The sequence below is a fragment of the Melospiza georgiana genome, chromosome 19 (genome assembly GCF_028018845.1).
Source record: "Melospiza georgiana isolate bMelGeo1 chromosome 19, bMelGeo1.pri, whole genome shotgun sequence".
Lineage (NCBI taxonomy): Eukaryota > Metazoa > Chordata > Aves > Passeriformes > Passerellidae > Melospiza > Melospiza georgiana.
Genome location: NC_080448.1, coordinates 8,931,431 through 8,954,581, shown reverse-complemented (window position 1 = coordinate 8,954,581; position 23,151 = coordinate 8,931,431). Strand labels below are relative to the sequence as shown.

Here is a 23,151-nt window from a genome sequence, read left to right as displayed (position 1 = left end):
AGGCAAGCCCAGCAAGCCCTGGGGATGGTGGGCAGCTGGCTCCCTTTCCATGCTGCTTTCCAGCTTTAAAGGCCAGTCCTGGCTGAGCTGAGTGGCCTTTAAAGCTGGAAAGACGGAGGTGTTTGCCAGGCCAGAGCACATCTGCTGTGATGACTCGTCTGAGACTGTGTGTGCCCCAGTGCAGGGGCTGGAGCTGTGCCTGGGTGAGGCTCAGCATGCTGGGAGAGAGTTTGGGATGAGACATGGCCACACTCTCTCTTTGGAGAGTGGTTCTCCAGCTGTGGCCACGGGGAAGAGCAACTGGAATGGTTCTTCTCTGTCTTCCTTGGGTGTTTTCTTGTGCTCCTCTCTGTGGTGGAGCATCTGGCAGGGATGTGGCAGATCCTTTCCCCAGATGTGCTCTCTGCTTGGTGCACAGGATCCAGCAGTGAGATCCATCCAAGCCAGAGGTGCCTTGGTTTGGTCCCTGCTGTGGCTCTCTGGGGTCACCCACAGTCCCCCGAGCCTGCCTGTGGGGTTAGTTAAAATTCAGAGTTTCTCTGAGAGACCTGTGCCTGCAGGCAGCTCTCAGCTGCCGAAACCAGGGTTACACCCAGCTGTGAGTGCCTCTGCCCAGCTGCTCTGGACACCTTGGGCCTCCCTGCCCAGGACCCAAACCCCTCCAGGCTGTGTTTGGGGCTCCTCGGGTGGGGAACGAGCCCAGGGGAGTTGGGCTGTGATGAGTGCAGGCTTGAACCCAGCCCAGCTTCTGTGCAAGCCTGTGAGATTAAAACCCAGAAGGGATGAGACCAGAGGAGGCAGGCGCTTTCCTTTGTGCTCCTCCTCCGAGCTGGCTCTCTGGGGATGGGAGGAGGCAGCCCAGGGCACAGGGAGGCACTGAGCCATGGCCTGCCTGGATGTTTTGCAGGGTCAGTGCAAACGTTTCAGCTGGGCAGGGCAGTCCCTGCGTGGTTTAGATTGTTTGGGGCTCACTTGGTCTCAGCATCGTTCAGCTACTTCAGCTAAGACATGTTTAAAATGATGTGGCAAAAACAGTGTTATCCCCACTCTGGATCGTGCTGGAGCTTGGCTCTGAGTCCCTGTCCTATCCCGTTCCCATCTCCCGATCTGGGATGGGATCTCTCCATGCTATGACTCAAACTTCTCATGTCCTTTTCCCCTTCTGAATCCAGCTGTCAGGATGTGCTGGTGTCTCCCCCTCTCACACAGGAATGCAGAGCCGGCAATGGCAGCCTGTCCTCTGAGCAATCGCTTCTCCAGGGCTGCTGCCTCCTGTTTGGCCGAGGGAGAAGCTGCCAGGATCCCTGCACACACAGGGCAGCAGTGGGGACCGTGTCCCCCCGGGATGTGGCAGGTCCCCATAGCTGAGCAGAGCTCCCCTGGCCAGCTGGCTGGGCTGCCGGAGGCTCTTTGGACTTAGCTGAAGGAATCTCTGCATTCCTGCCTCCCAGTTGTTTGCTCTTTAGGACGCTGTGTAAAATTAACAAGTTGTAAAAGTTGATTGAAGGCGGCGGAGGGTGTGACAGGGATTTTGGGAGCCGCGGGAGGCAGAGCGGCGTGCGGAGCAGCGGGGCCGGCCCGGGGGCAGAGGCTGCTCTGACCCAAAGCGAGAGCCAGGGCTGGTTTCTGGTGCTGTCACCAGCACCAGGTGCAGGTGTCCCCTTAGGCACAGAGCTCTCAGAGCAAGCCCTTCCCTCCCCTTAAATCTTCTGGAGGACATGTGGTGCTGTGCTGTGGAGTCCTATGCTCTTTCTCTTCTGCCTGTTTTATCAGTGGGGGGAAATGCAGCTGAGACCATAGAGGGGATCAGCTTCATTAGATCTGGGATGCCCTGGTTGGAGTGGAGAACCTCACTGACTGCTGGCAGGAGGTGACACTCGTGAGGTCCTGGTGGCACTGGCACTGCAGAGTGGCTTTGGAAACACAACAGCTGGTACAGTTAACGCTGCAGCCCTGTGGGTCTCAACAGGCAGTCAGTGCGTGTTAATGTGTGTCCCGCTGTGTCTTACTCAATGATCAGTATGTTAATGTGTGACCCACGAATTAGCAGTCGGCTAATGAGCCTCGGCAGCGTGGCCAAGCAGCAGTGGGTGGCTGGTGCTGGAGCTGGGGGTGAGCGTGTCGGATGGAGCGGGAGGTTGGGAACGTGTCCCCTCCAGCCCCGGTGGCAATCAGGGCAGCCAGAGCCGCCTCTGTCCCACGCCTGGCCCGCAGCCACGTGTCCCCGAGAGGCACCGCGGTGGCGAGGGGCTCTGGGCTGGCTCTGGGGAACTGAGCCCGGGTCACGGACGGGGGCACCAGACCACTTCAGCAATTCTCGTTTTCGGTTTTCCTTTGAGAGCGGCTGCGTTCGTGTCAGGCCTATTTTCATACCCAGCAGTGACTCGGAGCCAGGCTTTCGGTTCCTGCTGCCGCCCTGCACGGAGGGGGAAGGGCTCTATTCCCCACTGGGGCTGAGGTGTGTGCTGCCACATCACCAGAGACATCCCCACCGTGCCATTTCCCACTGCCATTCCTCCGGGAAAGCCGGGCACAGCTCCCGCTGTCCCCACCACACCCCGCTGGCATTGCCGCCTGTGCTGGGCGAGCACCATCGCGGTGATCCCGGCGCTGCCACTCACATTTCCACCCTGAAACAGGAAGTTTGTGCCCCGGGCGGGTTGCTGGGCGGCACGCAAGGTCCCTGTCCGTGTCCCTGGGTGCCAGTCACGGGTCACTTCTTTCCCAGCCTGGCTGCCGGCAGCCCGGGGCTCTGCCGCGTCCTCCCCGGGCAGGGCTGCACGTGGGGACGGGGATGTGCAGAGCATTTGCTCCTTCCCTGTTTTTCATTCATGTGGGCTGGAAAAATGTGTTCATGAGACAAGTTGCTGTGGCATTATGTCATGGGTCTTTTGGTTGGGCTCTTTTCCCCCTGCAGCAGATGAGCTGGATTTAAGCATGTGCTGTGCTGGCTTGGCAGGAAATCTGGTGTTTCCTACTGGTTTCTTCTTCAGGGGAGGAAGGAGTGATCCCACCTGCCCTTGTCCCCAGCCAGGGGTGAGGGGAGCTCTTCTGAGTTTTGCCCAATCATTCCTGATCCAAGAGGCTCAGGTTTAAGCCTTTGTGGAGCAATGGCTGCACTGCAGCTGTGTCAGCACTCAGCCCCTCCTGAAAACCTCATGGATGTGACTTTTATTTCTAGAGATGTCTTGAGAAATCCCTCAGGAATGGGGTCAGGATGGGGCACCATCTCTTCCCCACCTATACAAGCAGTTCCTGCATCCCCTTCCCCACTCCTGCTGTTCTTGGCCACATCCTGGCATCCTCTGACACGTGGCTGGTGGTGGTGGGCACTCTGCTTGGCACAACAGAACTGCAGATACCCAGCCTGGAAAATCCCTGGGCAGAAGTTACCCCGTGTGAATCAGGCTGGGTCTCCGTGGCATTAGCCCATGGAGCTGGGGGTGAAGCCAGTGGTGAGGCTTCCACCACTTCCCTCAGCTGCAGCCCAGAGCTCTCAGGAACTCTCAGGAGGGATGTTTCCCATGACAGCCATTCCCACTTTGCTCGTGTTCCCTTTCCTTTGGACTTTCCCCTGCACACAATCGTTCCTAAAGGAGAGCCAGGAGGTTGGGAATGTTCCTGTGGTGACACTTGCAGGGATTGCTCCTGGCTGGATGTCACAAGCAGCAAAAGGCTGTCCTGGGAAAGAGGGTCCCCAGCAGCTCCTGGAACTGCTGAGCTGGTGTCACCTTGTTCTTTGCCCACCTCAGTACCACAGCACACATTTTATAGCTGCAGAATCAGTGGTTATGAATCTGTTGATCCCCAAAATACTAATTCCTGTGATCACCCTGCTCACACCACCTCCCTGCAGCAGCAGCTGCCTCTGTGGGGAGGACAGGGCTTCTCCTGCCATGCAGGTACAGGGGCACAGGAGGATTTCAGAGGGACACCTACCAAGAGAGGCAAGCCCAGGTGCACGAGGGTGCCTCGCTCCGGCAGCAGCCGAGGTGGAAGGTTGGAGGTCAGAGCAGGGTCAGGTTTTTGACACGCACGGCAGAGACAGAGTGGTTAAAATTAGCCTCAGAGAGGAAACTGGCAGTGCTGTGGAAGAGCAGAAGTTTCCTCTCACGGCAGCCTGGTGCAGCGGGGCCAGTGCCACTGCCAGCCCTGGCTCACTGAGGCACCAGCAGGGACAAGGCGATGTCCAGCACCTGGCCTGGCATCACATGGTGTGTGTCTGGCTGTGAGGCACCCAGCCCTCTCCCTAACATCCAAATCCCAGTCCTGGCAGCCTGCAGAGACCCTTTGGGGATGGGGGTCTCTGAGACTGCTTTGGTCTACGAGCACAGCAAGCCCAGGGTGGTTTGGGGGCAGGGGAAACTCAGGCGTCAGCACAGGCTTTGTGTCTATAGTGTGTAGCGCTTTTAATCTCCTTTGCTGACTTTCTCCCTGTAAATCTGCAGCTCCCTGGGGGTGACACCAGTCAGCAGGAAGCACCAGGGGAGAGCTGTGCAGGTGCAGAGCCCTGCTGCAAGGGGACAAGGCTGAGCCAAGGCCAGGCGTGGCAGAGGTGCCGGCTGAGGCTGTGCCGCGTGGGACAGGGCTGTGGAGGCACCGGGCTCCCGTGCTCTGGAAACTCCATTTGAGAGCCTCATAAATTGGATAATTACCCAAGCTATTGAGTTTCCTTCAGGCCAGATCCGTCCCAGCCTCCCCAGCAGGGCTCCCCAGTTGGTCTGTGAGATGGGCCTGTGGGACGGGGTCGGGCTGGAGGTGAGATGGAGCTCAGGTTTTCTCAAATGCCCCCACCCTCTCACCCTCACACCTGCATCCCTCCACAGCTCTTAGGGGGGAAATCCAGCAATGAAGCCAAAAGGAAGCAGAGGGATAGGCCACATCATTGATCTCTCATGGTTCAGCAGGATTTTCCTTCATTTGCTGGGGCTGGGCAGGGGGCTGGCTGTGCCCTGGGAGTCCCACAGCCCTGGAGTGCTCAGAGGAAGCAGGACAGGATTGGTGCTGAATGTCCTGACTTTGCCTGCCTCCTTTTCCCTGGGGACTCCAAAGCAAGGCAAACCCTTCCAGCCACGTTTAGAAAAGGGGCACCCCTCACATCCCAGTGGTGCTGCCTGCATCCCACTGGGCCTTCTATCCCCAACATTTCCCCCTGGTCGTTACTCATCCGCTCCCCTTTGCACTGACTTTGTTTTCCTTTCCCTCTCCCCAACCCCCTCGTCCTCACCCCGTAGGTTATTGCAGCCGACTGCAAGAGGGTCACAGTTCTGAAGTATTTCCTGGAAGCCCTTTGTGGACAAGAAGAGCCTTTGCTGGCATTCAAGGGTGGAAAATATGTGTCAGTGGCACCCGTCCCAGACGCCATGGGAAAGGAAATGGGAAGCCAAGAGGGAAAACAACTGGAAGATCAGGTACCGTGCGGGAAGAGCGCGCCTCGGTGAAGGAAGAATCACCCCTGTGGGGCCCAGCCTCTGCCTGCCCTGCAGCTCCCGCTATTTATAGCTGGCCTAGCTGCGTGTGCATTTTCTGGGGGGAGGCAGGGGGGGCAAATGGTGCACAGCCCTTGTCTCCTGAGTGTGCTTTGCTCGTGCCCTTTCCTGCCAGCCCGGCCCGCCCGCCTCTATCTCGCGCGCCGCTATGAGTTCCAGATGCTGCTTTCTTCATACCCAGGGTGGGGGCAGCTTTAATAACGTGCAGCAGCACGGCCCCTGGAGAGGAGGTGGGCGAGGGGGTGTCAGGGTTCAGCTTCAGGATCAAGTTTATAGCCGTGGTGCTGGTTGAGCAGAGGCCTGAGCTCCAGCCTCCAGCACACGTACAGGAAGAGCTGACATTGGCGCCCCGTCCCTCCCCTGCCTCTCACATCCTGATGTGATTAAGGAATTCAACTCTTGTTTTTCTGCCCTTGCTTGTTCCTGTAGGCCTTGCTTCACTCCAGGCTCCGTGTGTGTGTTTAAGGGCCCTGCCAGCTGCTCTGCAGGTTGACTCCTTTCTTCTGTTTAATCTTGCAGTTGGAAAGGCCGGGGAAACAGGAGAGAGGAGCAGAGGCGTTGGGAACGGGAGGCTGGGTGGCCTGGTGCTGCCCAGGCTCACTCTGGCTGCCCTCCCTGTGCTGGGGCCGGGCACTCAGAGCCACAGGGATGTCACCCTGAGCAGGGACAGCACCTCCTCTCTGTCCCATGGGAACTGAAAGTCAGAAAGCTCACAGAGAAACTCAGAGCAGTGCTGTACCCAGCACCCTCCTTGACCCAGCTGAGCAGGGGACAGCAAATCCCCAGGCAAGAGCTGTCCCTGTAAGGTGTGAGACCTGGATCTTTTGAAAACCTGGAGGTTTTCAAGCTGGCCTGTGGGATATGGGAGGGTGTTTAGGTTCTTCCCAGTGTCATGACAGGGATGGTCCTGTTCTTCAGAAGGCTCCTTTTGTTGGCTCAGTCCCTCCAGTTCCTGCTGTGAGCAAGCACAGTACCAGGATATCTCCCTCCTGCCCCGTCCCCACAGTCTCTGCTCAGCTGTGGGAATCTCTCCATGAGCTTATTGTGCAACCCTGGAGCTTCCCTTTGGGCTCTGATCTCAAGGGAGCTTGCAGCTCCCCAGAGTGACCACCAGCACTGTGGGGCAAGCAGGTCCTGACCCCCCCAGCAGATCTGCATCAGACAGAGGCTTGTCCCTGGGGCCCTGGTGTGACACTGTCCCTCTGGCTGCATCCCCCCATCCCCTGTGGTCCAGGCTGTCCCAGCAGAGGGAAGTGAGCCTGAGGGCTCCCATCTTCCTCGTTCCCATGGCTAAAAGGTCACAGGGAGAGAAGAGAAGGTGGTTCTGTGGCCTGGGTGAAGTGATTGAGTGCACGACTGTGCAGCACTGGGGTTGTTCTAAATTAAGACCACGAGTCCCTGCTGCTGACACGTGTCATGGCAGCCTGCACAGGGCAGGGAGTGGAGCCCTGCTCTTGCCCTCTGTGCAGGGTTTGTCTCCTGCAGCCCTCCAGGGGCTCAGAGCAGGTTTTTCTGGCCAGATGCCATCTGGAAACTCTACCCAGCCCCATCACAAGGCTTGGATTTTGTGCAGAGAAGGGACCATGGGGAGTGGCATGGCTTGGGAAGGCCACCATGATCACTGGGGAGCAAGTTTGGCTGCATGAGGTGAGGGGTCTGCAGGCAGCAGTGGAGAGTTGGGCAGCACATGTGGGACACATGCAGAGGAACAGGGAGTTGTGGGCTCCCCTTTGGGTGTGGAATGAGTGGGGAGAGCAGCAAGTCTTGGGCAGAGCATGGTTGTGAGTGATGGCCAGTTAGACACCAGCCACCATCTCCCACCCTCCTTATCCCAGAGATTTGGTTACCTGGGGAAAGGCCAGTGTGGCCTCCACCCAAGGTAGGAACAGCATGGCTCCTTCTGGGCTCTCCAGTTCAGGCAGTGCAGGCACACTGGGAATGGTCTGCAGGACTGGTGGGGAAGGGTCTCTAGGAGAGGAAGCAGATGCAGTGTGGTCGGGGTGTGGGCGGGAGGTTGGAGAAGCAGGGACCCTTGAATTCAGCCAACACAAGGTTCCTGGAGAGCAGGAGCATGGCAAAGGCTGACTAGAAGTAGGGTGGAAGTGTTAACAGAGGAAGTCATTAACTGTTGAAATGAGTGACCTTGAGACACAGTGGATGCTCCATCATGTGGAGCTTTAAAATCAAGATTTTTGAACATCTCCTTCTGCAACATCTGTTCCAGATCAGCTGGGAGTTTTGGGGTGGGTGCAGGAATCTCTCTGGCCTGCTCAGAGGTCAGAATGGAGAAGGGCACCTGAGTTAGTGGATGGATCTGAGCTTCCTGTCAGGATGAGCAGCCCGTGTGCCCTGTGGGATGGGACAGCAGGGTTAGAGCAGCCTTGCAGTGCCCTGGTGCAGGACGAAGCAGCCTGAAGCAGCCAGGCAAAGCAGAGAGACAGGGAAATACCATGATTTCACAGAACTGGAGGCAATAAAACATCAGTGACTCACCCAAGGCTGTGGGAAGAGTTTCCCAAGGTGAGGAAGAGGGTGTGATTTTAGAACAGAGCATAAAGCTGGGCTGCCCTTGCCCAGCCTGGTTGCTGCCTTTCCTGCCCATTATCTCCTGTCTCACCTTGTCATTTCCTGAAGGTTTACTATTTATTTGGCTTCTTTTGGATGTTTAGAAATAGTCAGGAGTGATGCACTGCCTGGCAGGGATTTGTCTGCTGGAAAAGGAAGAGCAGAACGAGAATGATCCCTGCCACCAGCATCCCTTACAGTGACTGCCCTCCTGTTCTTTTCTCTCTTTCTGCATTTCCTGCAAGAAGGAGGATGATGTGAGGATTGAGGCCTTTGAAGATGACTCTGAGACTGAAGGCAGTGGAGGAGAGATGGACATCAAGGAGCTCAGAGCCAAAAAGCAAGCACTGGCCAGGAAAGTGGCAGAGCAGCAGCGCCGTCAGGACAAGATTCAGGTAGGATGGGCTGACCCCACCTTGCTTTGCCAATGGTGCAGCTCTTTTCCTACCGTGCTTCAAAGACCTCTTGGGATGACCTTAACCTTCCTGGGTGTAATGCCACGTGCTGCCTCTGTGAAACCCAGCAGCAAACAGCTGTGGCCCTTTGGAAGGTCCAAATCTGGCTTGCTGTCCCCACGCTGGGTAAGAAATGTGGGTTTCTGCCCTCACAGGCCTTGAAATGAATGTTTTGGGGACTCTCTTGAAGGCAGACACAGCTTCCCTGTGGAGCTGCCAGCTCACCCAGGAGTGGCAGGGCAGCGCTTTGGCTGCGGTGCAGTGCAGTGTGTGCCAGGCAGCGAGCTGTGCCCCGGGGCAGCAGCTCCTCTGTGTGTGTGCCAGCGAGCTGTGCCCCCACCCAGGGCAGAGGCTCCGTGACAGCCAGGTTTGGTGAGAAATCAGCCTTCCTGTGCAGCGGGGCACAGACAGGGGAGAGGGTGGGACGTGAACAGCAGAGTTCATGCAGGAGCCAGCGGCGGAAAAATAGTCTGTGCAGGGCTGCTGGAGCCAGAACGTTGCCATCGTTATGGGGACAAACAGACGGGATGCAGGTGATCCTGGCCTGGCCCTGGCCTGATGAGAGCGTGTTTCCCAGTGGGAGCTGGTGAAGCAAACTGGTTGAACTGGGAGCAGATGCACCCTGTTGCTTTAAGAGCAATCTCACATGCATGGATGGCTGTTGGCTGCCTCCTCGCTCGCAACCCCTCTTCCTCCAGCCTCACGGCCCAGATGAGGATTTCTCAGCAGAGGAAAAATTCTCCCTGGCTCCCCTCCCCCTCACCTCCGCCCTCTCTAATGCCCAGGGCCCTTCACTTCCATAATTCTTCATTTTCCAGCCTTGAACGTAAGCCAGACACATCTGTCTGGCCATATGCGTGAACTCTGCAGTGTGTGCCGAGGTGGTTGTAAAACAGGGCTGCTGAAGGCCCTACTGGGAGAGCCTGCACATGTGTACCCTCGGGCTACTGGCGCCGGGCCCAGAACCACTGCGCTTCGCTTTTCCAAACCCACCCCAACCTTTGCAGATTTCGCCTTTTTTCTCTTTTTTTTTTTCCTCCCCCCCCCCCACTTTTTTATTTTTTTTTTTTTTTTCATTTGAATTCGGAGCAATCCATATCAAGGTAGAAGTTTGTGTGCAGGGAGGGAGGGGCCGCCCCCACAAGCGAGTCCATTATTGTTGGCAGGTACCTGGGTCACGTTAAGGCGAGGAGGAAGAAAGAGCAGCAACGCAAAAAAAAAAAACGAGTGAGAGATTGGAGAGATGGGCCGTAAATTAAAGCGGCCTGAAGCCTTCCAGCCTCCCATGGTTGTTAAGAGGGAGGTGTAAGTAAATTCCCCACTTCCCAGTGCCTTGTACAGGCGCAGCAAACAGGAACTGCACATGTTCGGGGAGGGCAGCGCTGCAGCTGCGCCGGGGCCCCCCGGGATGGCCGCTGCCCACTCTGCAGGGACAGTGGGGGCTGCCTGATGCTGTCAGGGGCTTTCTCCCCCCGGCCTGCTCCTCCCTTCCTCCTCAGCCGGGCTGGGGCCGATGCTCGCAGGCAGAGAGAGGTCAGAATGAGGGTGTGGGCAGCTTCAGGGGCTGCACAGCTGAGAGCTGAGGTGCACTTGGAGGCTGAAGGAGCGGGGTGGAGGAGAAGTCCTTGGGGCTTCAGTAAAGTCATCCAGGCCGTGGCTGGCTGGGAATGGCCTGGAGCAGAACATGTGTGCTTGCCCCAGTGCTCTCTCCCTGCCCGGGTACTGACCACGCAGCTGGAGCAGCAGAGGAGCTGGGGTGGAAAATGCTGCTGGGGGAGGCCAGGTTGGAGCCAGCTCAGCATCCACCCCCTCCACTTTCCCTCTTAACCTGTGATCCTTGACCTTTCTGCTTTTCCCAACAGATTTAGTGTTTCATGGGAGCTGGGGAACTTTTCCCTTCCCTGCTACAGCCTCTCATTCACTGCCCACCTAGGGAATGTCAGCTGCTCTCCAAGTCACCCTTTCGTTTTTCTGGGGACAAGGCACAGCTCCATCAGCTCCAGCAGATGTGGCTCCTGGCTCAGCACACAGGACTCAGGTCCAGGTGCTGTGGCTGCCTCCTGTGGAATCTGTGATGCTGTGTGCAGTGCCCCAGGGTGCAAAGCCTTCATCTCTTGGCTGTGTGGTTCCTTTCTCTGCCCAAGGAGAGCACAGTGTCACAGCCTCACCTGGGATTTGCAGAGTTGTATTTCTCATGGATCTGCCTTCTCCCCTGCAGGTTTTCCTGCCTTTGCCCTGCTCCCCAGTCTCTGGCAGCCCAGCTGTGCTGCTGATTGACACCTTGAGGGGGATTTGAGCTTCACTGCTCTCCTTAGGCCCCTGTCCCTGTCCTGGCTATCTGCAGGACTGTGGCTTGAGCTGCTGGGGAAGCACAGGTCCAGGCAGGATAAGTGGCAAATGGGGTGGCCCTCAGCCAGCACCAGCTTTAGAGGGAGCTCAGCTCAGCTCCACTCCCCTACACAAGCACAGACCTCAAACCATTACTCTGAGAGGAAGGATAGACCAGAGCAGGGTCAGGTTTCTTGTGTCCCTGGTCAGCTCCAGATGCCAAGCAGCTCCCTGGCTGCACTGCCAGCCTGCCACTGCCCTCACCACATTCCCACACTGGGACAGAGCTGGTGCCAGCTGCTGACAGCAGGGATGCTGCATCAGCACGAGGTGTAAAACCCGGCGCATCTCAGGTGTTCAGAGGGAGGAGAGAGCAGGCAGGCAGGTGGACAAGAAGAGGTGGCAGCAACACTGCTGGGGCAGGCAGCTCTGTGAGACAGGGCTGTCCCCAAGCCACAGCGTGTCCTGCTGCTTGGCCAGGGCTGTCCCCAAGCCACAGCATGTCCTGCTGCTTGGCCAGCCCTCGGTCCATGCTGTTCAGCCTCCCCTGTCCTTTGTGCCGCCGCTGCGCGCTGGGAGCGGTCGAGTTTCCTGACCGGTTGAAAACATCCCACCTGAAACATAACAGGCTCTTCCTCTGGATGCTGCTATTGTTTTGCTCAGCATTACAGAAGCAGCTCAACCGGGGACTGCCAATTATGACATGTCTTCCCAAAATAGCCTCTCTCCTGTCCCTTCTGAGCCCACGGAACGGCCGCCCCCTTAAGATGCAGCCGCTCCTTTGTGGCGGTAGTGTGAGTAAGTGGCTAAATTTAGCCGTGTCCCATTCACGCTCTCGCTCCCCGCAGGAACAATGCGGCGGGCGCACACGCACAGCACCTGCCTGGAGCGGGTGCCTGCTGCCTGCGGAAGGCGCACACCCACCCACGGCGGCTCCGCCACGGCGGCGGCCCCGGTGCGCTACCAGCCACGGGGCACGTTCGCTCCCGAGGAAGACGCTGGGGACGAGCCTTGGGAGGAGGAAGCCCTGGAGCAGAGAGGCTTGGAGGAGGCATTGTTCTCGGCCCTGGAAAATCCGATCCCCGCGGAGAGCGCGGGCTTGGAAGGGGCAGCGGCGCCGGCTCTGGCCGCGGCTGGGGAGAGGGTGGTGGCGGGACAGAGGTGGTGGCAGGATGGTGCTGGCCTGAGCGGCGTGACCCCGTGCGACCTGGCGCTTTTCTGTTCGGCCTCTCTGCCATCCTGGCACCACGGGCAGAGGAGTTCTGGGGTCCGTGTGCCCAGCTCCAGGGTCCCTGTGGAGCCTTCTTCTTTTCTGTGCTGGCGGTGGATCCCCTCAGTTCGCCCCCCTGTCGCTCTGCACAAAGCCCTGGCTTTTGGGGGACCCGTCCCCTGCCCTCGCTAGGAGCCCTCACCCGGCCATCGGCTTCCGGGGAATTCCCCAGGTGATGGCAGCTGATGGATGAGCTGGGAATTTGGGACTGTGCGTGCGGGAGTGTCTGCTCTCAGTGCTGCCACCAGCTGGGGCAGCCGGGGGAGCCACCTCCGGCTCCGGCCCAGCTCCCGGGAGAAGCCCCCGTGGCCGGACAGCGGGATGGGGAGGGGGCTGCGGGTGCTGGCAGCGCTGACATTGCAGCGTGCGGGTGCAGGAGGTGAGGGGAGTGGAGCTGGCAGCCCAGGACAGCACAAGGAGCCCCTGGTCTCAGAGCTCCACTGCCACATCCAGCGCTGTGGGGTCACCCTGCCACTGAGCTGAGCCAAGCTGAGCCTGTTTGTTTAACCCAAATAAGCCAAAGCTAAAATGCGGCTGCCCCAAAACACTCGGGCCAGGGCGAGGCTGTACCTCTGCTGTTCCATCCACCCTGGTTTCCAAAGCCCACCTCCCAGCAGGGCACACAGGCCACCATCTCCCCCTTCTCGTTTTTGGGACCCTGAGGCACCGTGGGACCAGCAGTTCACTTCTGGCAGCCCTAAAATCACAGAAGCTGAGTCCCAAACATGGACATCCTGATCCACACCCGCATGGGTCCGTGCCCCACTGACCAGCAGAAGGGTTAAGGCAGAACTGGCCTCCCCGGTTCTGCCGCACATGGGCTCCCTTTCATCTCTGGCGTGGGGCCAGCCAGCGTCCGCATGAATCACAGGCCACTCCTCTCTCCCCCAAACCCCTTGGCCGGAGGCTTCTGCAGCCTTTTACTCACACAAACAAAAATAAATCTCGCTGCCGGCCTCTGAACTCTGCAGAGGCGAGTTTCCCTCTGGCTCCCCGAGCGGCCCGGAGCTGTGCGCGGGGACTTGGCACGCTCCCCGCCGACCTCGCTCTTTCACTCCCGGCGCATCCTGTGTCCTTCTCTCACCGGGCGGCCCGGGGAGCGGAATGGGACGTGACGGCCGGCACAGGCCTGGCTGGAGGCTGCCAGGAATCGCCCGGGTACGGCCCTGCCGGGGCAAATGCCACACACGAGGGTGCTGCCCTCCCCGGCCCCAGGGGTGGGTGAGCAGGTCAGCGGGTCCTGCTGACACTGCCGAGGTCACCTGCACGGGCTGGGCTGAGTCACAGGCTCAGGAAGTGAATTGGGGTGCAGGGGGGTCCCCTCCTGCCACCAGCTCTTGTTCACATAGCACTGTCACTCTTTGCGTGGTTTCACCCCCACTTCCTGCAGCTTCGGGGCCATTGACCTCTATGGCAGCCCCACGAGGGACTTGCCACTCTCTGAGGCCCTTCTCTATGTCCCCAAGGCAGGTGGAGCAGGCTCCAGTGCCTCCAAGGGACAAGCAGCTCCTCCCACACCCCAAAACTCTGTGGTGACACCCCAGCTGCTGCTGTCCTTGTGGTGAGGGGGCAGCAGCAGCTCCATTCTGCTGAGTTGGTTCCAGGTTGTCCCTGATTGTAGCAGCTCCTGTGCCACCAGTGGGTGCCAAGGCAGAGCACAGGCAGGGATGGCATCTAGCACGTGGCTGGTGCAGAGCTGCAGCCTGGGGACACTGCTGTGTCCTCTGTGTGATGGGCAGGGCTTGTCCTCCTGCTGGCATGCAGCAGACAGGACCTGACGTGCCCCCTGCTCTGCCTGCCTCCCCTGAGGGTTTGTGGGACCAGCACTGCCAGAAGGAGGGTGGGAGGCACGTGGTGAGGTTCTGCTTGCTGCCTTGCCTGGAGACACTTGTGGGAGGTGGCAGCATCAAGCCGCCTTGATTTAAAGCCAGATGACAACACTTGGAAATGAATTAAAAACCACTTCTTTCCATGGCCACTGCTGGCCCATGCAGCTCGTTGTTCCAGGGTTTGGCATGACTGAGGGAGGGTTGGGATCCTCGCTGTGGGTAGGGGGAGCTCCCCATACCTTGGGCAGGACAGGGTTGGTGGTCACCACGTGTGCCTAGGGCACATCTGGTGGGTCCAAGCCCGATCTCAGAAGGGTTTGCATGGTGGATGTGTTCCACAGCAGCTCTGCTCTGCTCCATGGGTGACCGGTTCCTATTAGAGGCAGCAAACATCAGCGAGTCCAGGGAAGCTATTTTTAAGCAGAGGAAGCACTAGAATAGCATCCTGAGTTTTTTAAGCCTGTGGCTTACTGAAGAGCCCAAGTCCTTCGAGAGCCTCGAAAGTCATACGTGAGCTCTGGGGTCCCGTTTTGGCAGCTGGCTTGGGCCAGAGGTCCAGGTGCAGCCCAGAGGGCAGCCAGCCAGCCCCAGCAGACCCTCCCCCTGTGAGTGTGAGCACCTCTGCTCTCTGTGGGTGTGAAGGGCTCGACCAAGGACAGTGCTGTGAGCTTTCAGGGCTGGAACCCACCTGGTTTCCCAGCTGGATGGAGTTGGAAAAGACAAGGCATGTGCAGGAGGTGGTGGTGGGACAGTGAAGGAGATATTCAGCCAAGGATCCCTACCCCACAGGCCTCTGGCTGCCTGCTTGAGGTCCCTGTGTTAGGAGGCTGTTGGCAAGACTTATGCATCCCAAACTGGTTTGTTTTGTCTCTTGTCACCTTGACCTATTTCCATGTGTAGCCCCAGAACCCCTGTCCTCCCTCCCCCTTGGCACCAGTGCAGATGATCCTGGCAACTGCCAGTCCCACAAATAGGACAATTCCCAAAATACCTCCGTTTTCAAGGCCGGTGCCAGTTCTCCCAAAGCTTGGACAGGGCTGTTTTTCTAGGAGAATGTTTTCTTGGAGGCTTTTGCCATCCTGCTCCCATGTGTGCTGTGTGCAGGTGGGATGGATGCAGCCTCCTCCCATCCCCTTCCCATGGATCTGTATGTGCCAGCCAGGCTTATCTTGTGCTCTCAGGGTCCATGGATCATAGGACTGACATCCTCCTTACTCACCATGTGTCCTTCCTTCTCCTCCAGGCCGTGCTGAAAGACCAGAGCCAAATGAGGCAGATGGAGCTGGAGATCAGACCTGTCTTTCTGGTCCCAGACACCAATGGTTTCATCGACCACCTGGGCAGTTTGGTCACGCTGCTGGACTGCAGGAAGTTCATCCTGGTGGTGCCCCTGATCGGTGAGTAGGGCCAGTGCTGTGCTGGGGGGCTCCTCCTCTCCCCTGGTGTGGTCTGTTCCTCCAGGCTGGCTCCCTCTCTCCATGCCCCACGTGCCCTCAGTGCCTGTGTGGTCTGGAGCTGGTCAGCTTGTGCCGTGGGACTGGACTTCATCCTGCCCTGTCTCATCCCAGTCGTTGTTGGCATTCCTTCAGCCCCTGTCACCCTGCTCCCTCCCTGCCAGCCCTCTGCCCACAGCACTCAGCAAACTTTCTCCCACTGCTGCATTTGGGGGTGCCAGGGGCTGGCAGCAAGCAGATGGGTGTTAAACAGGATTTGGAGGGAATTTCGAAGGGAGCAAGGAGGAGGAATTGTTAAACAATCAGAGCAGAGAGCTTATCCCAGCTGAGCTGGGGCTTAGGCAGGCTGAGCAAATGGCCGGCCTGTGTCCCAGCAGCGTCCCGGGGCTGCTCAAGCCCAGCCCTTCTTTTTCTCCTTATAAAGCTCGCAGTAAAACAGCAAGCTGGTTCCCGTTATTGGTAAACACTCACCCTGGCAGATAACGGCTGTGCTGCTGGGTGGTCTCCCGGGGTGGTGCAGCCCTGGGCCTGTGCCTTTGCTCTGGGTGTTTGATCACGCTCCGGGCTGGAGGTGCCGCTGCTCCTGCCAGTGCCACCGCGGCACCTGGCACGGCCCCGAGCCAGCCTGGCACTCACAGCATCCCCAGGGACAGCAGGACACGCTGGGGCAGGAGTGGGGCTGGGCAGTGCAGAGCCCACATCCCATCCACAGCCCCCAGAGGATGGGGAGCAGCTGGGTGTTCTGTGGGTGTCAGGCAGTGAGGTGGCACAGGTGCACCCCGTGCTGCCCTCCGAGCCATTGTGGGGGTTCCTTCTCAGCTCCTGGGGACCAGCAGGCAGCTCTGCCTGTCCCAGAGCCAACATCCAGCTGCTGCCCTTTCCCCCCAGCTCAGGAGGGATTCTTGGGGCTGGCACCCCTGGGTGGGGAGAGCAGGGCTGGACGCCTGCCCAGCTCAGCACAGGAGCTGCCAAGTTGCTCCGTGGCTTGGCACTGCAGAAGGCAAGGGAAGGCAGTCAGCAGCACCAGCAGAGCCTGGGAAGCCCTGGGGGCTGTGGGGCATGTTAGCACCTGGGAAAGCTGGGGCCTGCCCTGGAGCCATGGCTTTGCCTCCTGGTGCACTCCAGTGGTTGCTGGGAGGCTTCTCCATCAAACCCCAGCCAGGGGCAGCAGGAGAGCTGAACACTCTGGTCCTCCCCCTGTCCAAGATACTGCTGCCCTCAACCTGCAGAAGGAGCCTGGCCTGCCCTGCCACAGGCACAACTGAGCACTTTTAGTGCCCTCCTGTCCTGCTGCCTCGTCATATGGGGACAGAGTAACTCATCTCCCACTGCTGCCACAAGCCCCCCAGAAGCACCCCAAAGCCAGCAACTCCCTGCCCATGCACTTGTTGGTCCCATTCCCCCTCATCCCCCAGGACAGCCATCAGTATGGGCAGGAGGAAGCCATGCCCTGGGCCTGTGGCTGCTGGGAGCCCTTGGTGCCACATCCCACGGGCAGCTGGAGAGAGCCCCAGTGCCCTTCCCCAGCACTGCTCCCTGCTCTTGCCGGGGATGCAGCAAGGGGTTAAGCGCTTGGCTTCTCGTTGGGTTTGTTTCTCTTGCTCTTTAACCTGCTCCGTGCTCCTTGAGCCTGACCCCGCCATGGAGAAGCCAGGCCTGGTGCAGAAGCACAAACAAGCCTCCCCTTTGAAGCCTGTTTAGCTTGGAAGCAGGAAGGCGGATTTCGGGAGGGAATACCAGCTTTTCCTGTTTGATGTTCCGTTCTTGCACGGCTCCCCCCACCCCGGGCCCAGCCGTGCATTGTGTGGAAATGGCAGCATCAGGTCGGTAGCAAGGAGAGTCTCCAGCCAGGGAAGAGCAAAGCAGCTCCACGCAGATTTAATTGGAATACCCAGACAGTGAGTGCCAGGCTCACCATGGAACAGAGCGATCACGCAGGCTCCCCGGGCAGTGATTCACAGCACTGGGGAGAGGCCTCAGACCCCGAGCTCTCTCCCCGAACCCCCCAAGGAATGCATAGTTCCCACTTGAACTCAGGACTTGGCTCCAAGCTCGGAAACAATCTTCAGAAATGAAGCCATGGCTCAAACACACACACACACACACACACACACACACAGAGACCGGAGGCTCCCTCGCACACACGTGCACACCAGCTCTGTGCACACGCAGGACGGCCAGGGGACACTTGTTTGCACATCTGGATGCACATTTGTGTGCCCAGCCCTGCTGCCAGCTGTGAGGCCAGGCATACAAGGGTGTGTCCAGATGTGCTGAGAAGCATCATCACTCACACACACAGAGCGGCTCTTCCAGCAGCCCCAGCGCCCAAGGGTTGGTCCCTCCTGGAGCTCTGGGGTCCCTTGGGCTCGACAGGATGGAGCAGCTGGAGTTCCCAACCACTTGGCAGCAGTACAAGAGGTTCCAGTCAAGGTGAACAGGCTGGGAATCCACCTGGATTCCAAGCTCGTCTCGAGGCAGGACAGATGCGCAGAGCCAGATGGGTGAAGCGTTGAAAGGAGCGTGTTCCCTGCCAGGAGCACGGGGTGGTGGCTTCAAGTGGGAAAACAGGCCTGGGATTTGTGTGGGAAATAGTGCCAGGGTGGGAACTGCCTGCTTCCTGTTCCCATGTGCAGCCCTGCAGTCAGAGGCAGCAGTGCCACACGGGCAGGAGGCACAGGGCCATGGCTGTGCTCAGAGACAGAGGAGCAGGATGCAGGAGTGGAGGGTTTCCTGACAGCCCTGGGCACGGCCGTGCTGTTGGCATGGTACAGCAGGGTGGGCGGGGGGGCACAGCGGTGCTCCCCAGGGTTTGGCAGGGCAGAGCCGGTTGCCCTCACCAGTTACTCTGTGGGGGTGAGGTGTCTGAGCTCTCGGGGCCCAGCCAGGTGACCCACGGAGGTGGAAGGCAGCAAAGCTTTTCCAGACCTGCAGCCAAGTCCGGGAGCACGGGGACACTGCAGCAGCTGAACCCAGATTTCCTGAGCCAGCTCCCAGTGCCCCGGCCCTGAGGCCTTGGCAGCTTGCGTGCTCCAGCAGCAGGTCACGGGAGCACCTTGTCCCATGGTAACTGTACCTCCTCTTCCTGTTTGAAGTGATAAACGAGCTGGATGGCCTGGCCAAGGGCCCAGAGATGGAGCACCGGGCTGCAGGCTATGCCCGCCAAGTGCAGGAGAGAGCCAGGAAGTCCATCGAGTTCCTGGAGGAGCGGTTTGAGAGCAGGGACAACTGTTTGAGGGCTCTGACCAGCCGGGGCAACGAGCTGGAGTCCATCTCCTTCCGCAGCGAGGACACCACCGGCCAGCAGGTAAGGGGCAATGGGAGCTCTGTGCCACCACCTCCTCTGGGAAAACCAGGGATTCTGAGCTCCATGAGCTCTGGCAGGGGGTGGCTCTGTGCCCCCACTCTGCAGCTGGCTGAGCAGGCCCTTGTGTGCCTGCTGTCGCTGAGCTGTGTTGGGGTGTCTCGAGGTGGTGCAGGGTGGTGAGGGTGCAAAGTTTTCCCTGCCAAGGGTAACCTTGCCCTTTCTTTTCCAGGGAAACAATGACGACCTGATTCTGTCCTGCTGCCTCCACTATTGCAATGACAAGGCCAAGGATTTCATGCCTTCCAACAAAGGTGGGACATCCTCACATCCTCTTTGTCCCTTCTCTGTGGCATTCCACAGACTCCTCCCGTTTCTCTTTCATGGCCCTTGGATCTGTTTCCCTCCTGCATTTTGCCTCTTTCAACACCAAGGTGCCACCTCCTGCCTCCGGTCAGCCCCAGGCTGTGGCCCTCCCCCCTCATTGCCAAATGTCACCTCATGGCACCTTGGGGATGCCCCAGCCTGTGACAAACACACCATAAACATCCACAGATCCATTTTTTGTGGTGACAAAGGGCCAGAAAATGCCTCCTCCCCATGACCCCTTGTGCCTTCTGTCCAGGAGCTTTTTCCTCTGCATTCCTGGTTGGCATCAGCCATGTGTGCTGGGACCAGACAGCCTCCAGGCTGTTGCCAGGGCGGCAGGGATGGGAATCACATCAGCAGCTGCCCAAGAAATCAACCCGCATTTGTCAGCACGAATTCTTAGCAGCTTAACTTGTCAGATTCACAGAGAAACCGTCACCAAATGTTTATGTGCAAATGATGCTGAATTTTGAAATCATGTGGATTATGGGGAATGGGGCCTGACAAGCTGACAGCCTCTGGTTTGTAACAAGGAGGCGCGTCACCAGCGCGGGGCAGAGGATGTTTATTGTTACACATTTCTTAAAGTGTCCGCGCAAAACCTCCTGCTCCCACTTGAGGCAGCTCTCAATCCTTGCCCTGCCTTCCCACTGAGCCCCTAATTCCCTTCCTTCCAGCACAGCCAGCCAGGTGCTTGCCCACCATCCCCAGCCCCAACACCGTGACCATAGCCCGCGTTCCTGGCCACCCTCCCCTTCCCCTTGTCCTGCTGCTCCCTGCGCAGCCAATCTGGGCCCATGTTGGGCTCCCATAAACTCTGTTTTTTCCATTCCCGTCCTGGCTCGGAGGCACTGTGTTTCCTGTGCTCATAGGAACAGTGCTCTGGTCACAGGACCCAGCTGCTTACACATAGCCCATATGCTTCCCCTGCCTCGCACACACGTAAGCGTGGCTCCCACATCCCAGCCCGGCGCGTTGCGTGCGGGGCAGCTCATCCATCTGGGGGCAAGATCCCTCTGGTTCTTTCTCAGGCATCAACTCCCAGTGTCTGTCTGAGCCCCAGCCAGAAACGCCTCGGTGTCAGTGGCGACTCCAAAAAAGCTCCGCAAAAAATAAGGGGTGGCTTTAGATCTTATAATGAGATCAACAGAATAATAGCACCAGCTTCCTGCTGGAGCCAGGGTCGCAGGCCGTCTTCCTGGCCTGGGTCAGGCAGGGACCTCCTCTTCCCAGCCTGTGGCCAGTGGGCAATGGTCACAAATCACCCCTGGGCAGCACAGAGAGGGGAGCAGATGGCCTTGGGGATGCAGGGCTGTGTGCGAGGCCCACCAGGCAGCTTGGCAAGGAGCAGGGAGGGTAGGGGAGCACACCACGGGATGGATGGAAGGGGAGCACACCACGGGCTGGATGGAAGGGGGGGAGAACACCACGGGATGGATGGATGGATGGATGGAAGGGGAGCACACCACGGGATGGATGGAAGGGGAGCACACCATGGGATGGATGGAAGGGGAGCACACCACGGGATGGATGAAGGCCCGAGGCAGGTCAGAGCTTCACTGTGCTCCGTGTGTGTGTCTCGTTGCAGACGATCCCATCCGTTTGCTCAGGGAAGTGGTTTTGCTGACGGACGACCGGAACCTGCGAGTCAAAGCGCTGACCCGCAACGTGCCGGTGCGGGACATCCCCACCTTCCTCAAGTGGGCTCAGGAGGGCTGAGGAGGCCGAGGGGGGCCCACCCAGGGCCCCTGAGGGAGTCACGCAGCCCCTGACGGCGGGAGCCCGGCTCCAGCGGCCGCCTCGCCGCGCCGCCGCCAGCCCACCACGAACAATAAACGCCACGTCTTCAACCCACCCCGGAATGGCCGTGCTGAGAAGGGCCCCCCGAGGGCAGAGCAGCTGGGAAGGTCGTTGCTGTGGATGGTTCACGTGGAGGCTGGGCCCTTGAGGGGCCCGCCGGCCTTTGGGCAGTGCCAGCGCGGAGCTGGAGAGCCCCGCTGGCGAGGGAAGCTTTGGGTGAGCCCTGTGCTGGATCACCAACCAGCCTTTTGCTTGGTTTGCTTGGGTGCAGAGAGCTCGAGCCGTGCCTCGGTGGCTCTTTGGGTTTGTAGGCTGCGTAGGGCAGAGATTGGGGACACGCCGGCACAGACTTTGGGATTGTTCAGTCCAGCCTGTACCCCTTGGAGAGGCCATGGATTTCGAGGGCAGGTTTCCCCCTGCCCCAGCCTATTTTGTCCTGCATGGCCAGACAGCCCCAGGTCCCCATGCCCTTCCCCACCGTGTGCTGCCCCACGCAGGAGTGCTGCTTGCAGAGGGCTTTGCCCTCTCCGTGGTGCGGGGTTTGCTTGTTGAGTTTCATTTTTTCAGTGTAGGTTAGTTTTCAGGTGTGTGCCCTGCCTGCTTTGCTGGGGGAGGCTTTGAACACCCCCACAGCTGCTTTGCCCTGATGCCCTGCCCACCCCAGCTGTTCCTTGTCCCTTTTCTTCTCCCCCAAACCCCTTAGTCCTACCCTGCTACCTTCAGGCACGCTTTTGACCTAGGACTCAGTGTGAGGCTAACAGAATTCTCCAAGGACCCCAGGACCGGCTGTCCCACGGGTGCTGGGTGTCCTCACATTGCCACAGGGATCCCATGTGGGATCTGGCTTCTGCCTATGGCTGCAGAGTCAGAGACAACCACAGAAATGCTCAGCCCCATTATTTGCCTAGCTGAGAGGGTCCATGGATGGAGCCATTGCCTCATCCCTGGGTCATTTTGCACTTGGAGTTGGGGTTGGGGTGCTGCTAAGCCTTCCACACCCCACCTTGTCCCATCAGCAAGTGTCCCATCCCCAGTGACACACCAGACACAGAAGCTAAGAGGGAGCATTAACCCCTGAACCAGAGCCCCTGGAGCTCTGTCAAGTCCCAGTCCCACGAGCCAGGGTGGGAGCAGCCCCAGGGCCACCCCTGGTCCCCTCTGGGCGCCGCAGCCGTGGGAGGGACATGGCAGAGGTGGCAGAGGAAGCAGCAGGACAGAGCCCAGCATTTTCCTTTCCTGTGTGGGTGGCTCAGACCCAGAGTCTGCATCAGGAAGCTCAGCCACCCCTGTGTCAGCCACCCCTGTGCCAGCCCCCAGCCCCAGGGCAGGGCAGCAGCAGGGTCAGAGCCTCGGCAGCGCGATGGACACGCAGACCGTGCTGGGTAACCCGTGCCAGAGCAGTGCCCAGCCCAGGGCACCGGGCACAGAGACTTTGGGGTGCTGTGGGGCACACGGAGCCACTGGCACAGCACCCACACCCCGATTCCTTGCCCACACCGTGCTGGCTGCCAGCTTTGCAGAGACTTTGCCTTCTCCTCCGCGCCGGGTGTGTTTCAGTGTTTGTTTTCTTACGGCGCTGCCCCAGCGCTCCTTTGCCAGGCGCCACCAGCCTGGAGGGCCCTGCAGCTCTGCCAGGTGTGTCACAGGCTCGGCCATGGGACAGTTTTGGTGCCACCAGACCAGGTGGCACAAGAGTGAGCAGAGCTTGAGCAGGCTGGGAGCCCTTGTCTTGGGGCAGCGCCCGCGTTCGGGATGTTAAGTTGGTTTTAATAATTTTTAGTATTAAACATGTGTCAGTGCAGCGTGCTGTGTTGTTTGTTGTCAGCCCATGAGTTGCTGCTGAGGGTGGGGTGGGGGACACCAGGGAGGGGCAGCAGTGGGACACACTGTAAGGATGACAACAGCTCTGTCCCACCTGCATCTGCTGCTGCCCCCAGCCGAGGGGGTCTGGACTAACCAGGTGCACAACAGAGCCCCCCGGGTCCCCGCCCTGCAGCTCTGCACCCCCAGGTGACCCCCAGGGTCACTCCCAGCCATGCTCAGCTTCAACCCTGCACCAGCCAGGCCCCTCCCCAGAGAAGAACGCGAGGCCACGCGTGTTAATGTCACTTTATTGCTCATTCCGTTTCGACTATAGAAAAAAAAAAGGGCGAGAAGCCCGTGTACAAATTGGACGTGATACAGGGGGGGCCGGGGCCCCGCTGGGCGCTGCCAGCTGTGCTTTGGGCGCTGCCGCCGCCGCCGGGCAGCCCCGGGCAGCTCCGGGGCACCGGGGCAGGGGCGCAGCT

At 59.2% G+C, this 23,151-nt stretch overlaps 1 protein-coding gene across 3 annotated transcripts in view; it reads left to right on the top strand.

Annotated features, from left to right (window-relative positions):
* SMG6 (SMG6 nonsense mediated mRNA decay factor) overlaps positions 1–22,664 on the top strand; it is a 108,827-nt gene extending 86,163 nt beyond the window's left edge. For 2 of the 3 annotated variants that reach the window (XM_058037450.1, XM_058037448.1), the window contains exons 14-19: positions 5,235–5,411; positions 8,300–8,449; positions 15,180–15,333; positions 18,486–18,697; positions 18,927–19,008; positions 20,652–22,664. In XM_058037450.1, the coding sequence (XP_057893433.1) occupies positions 5,235–5,411; positions 8,300–8,449; positions 15,180–15,333; positions 18,486–18,697; positions 18,927–19,008; positions 20,652–20,782 (906 nt within the window). In that variant the 3' untranslated portion in view covers positions 20,783–22,664. The remainder of the gene's footprint in view (positions 1–5,234; positions 5,412–8,299; positions 8,450–15,179; positions 15,334–18,485; positions 18,698–18,926; positions 19,009–20,651) is intronic. The other variant, XM_058037449.1, reaches the window with a different exon arrangement.
* The last annotated feature ends 487 nt before the right edge of the window (positions 22,665–23,151 follow it).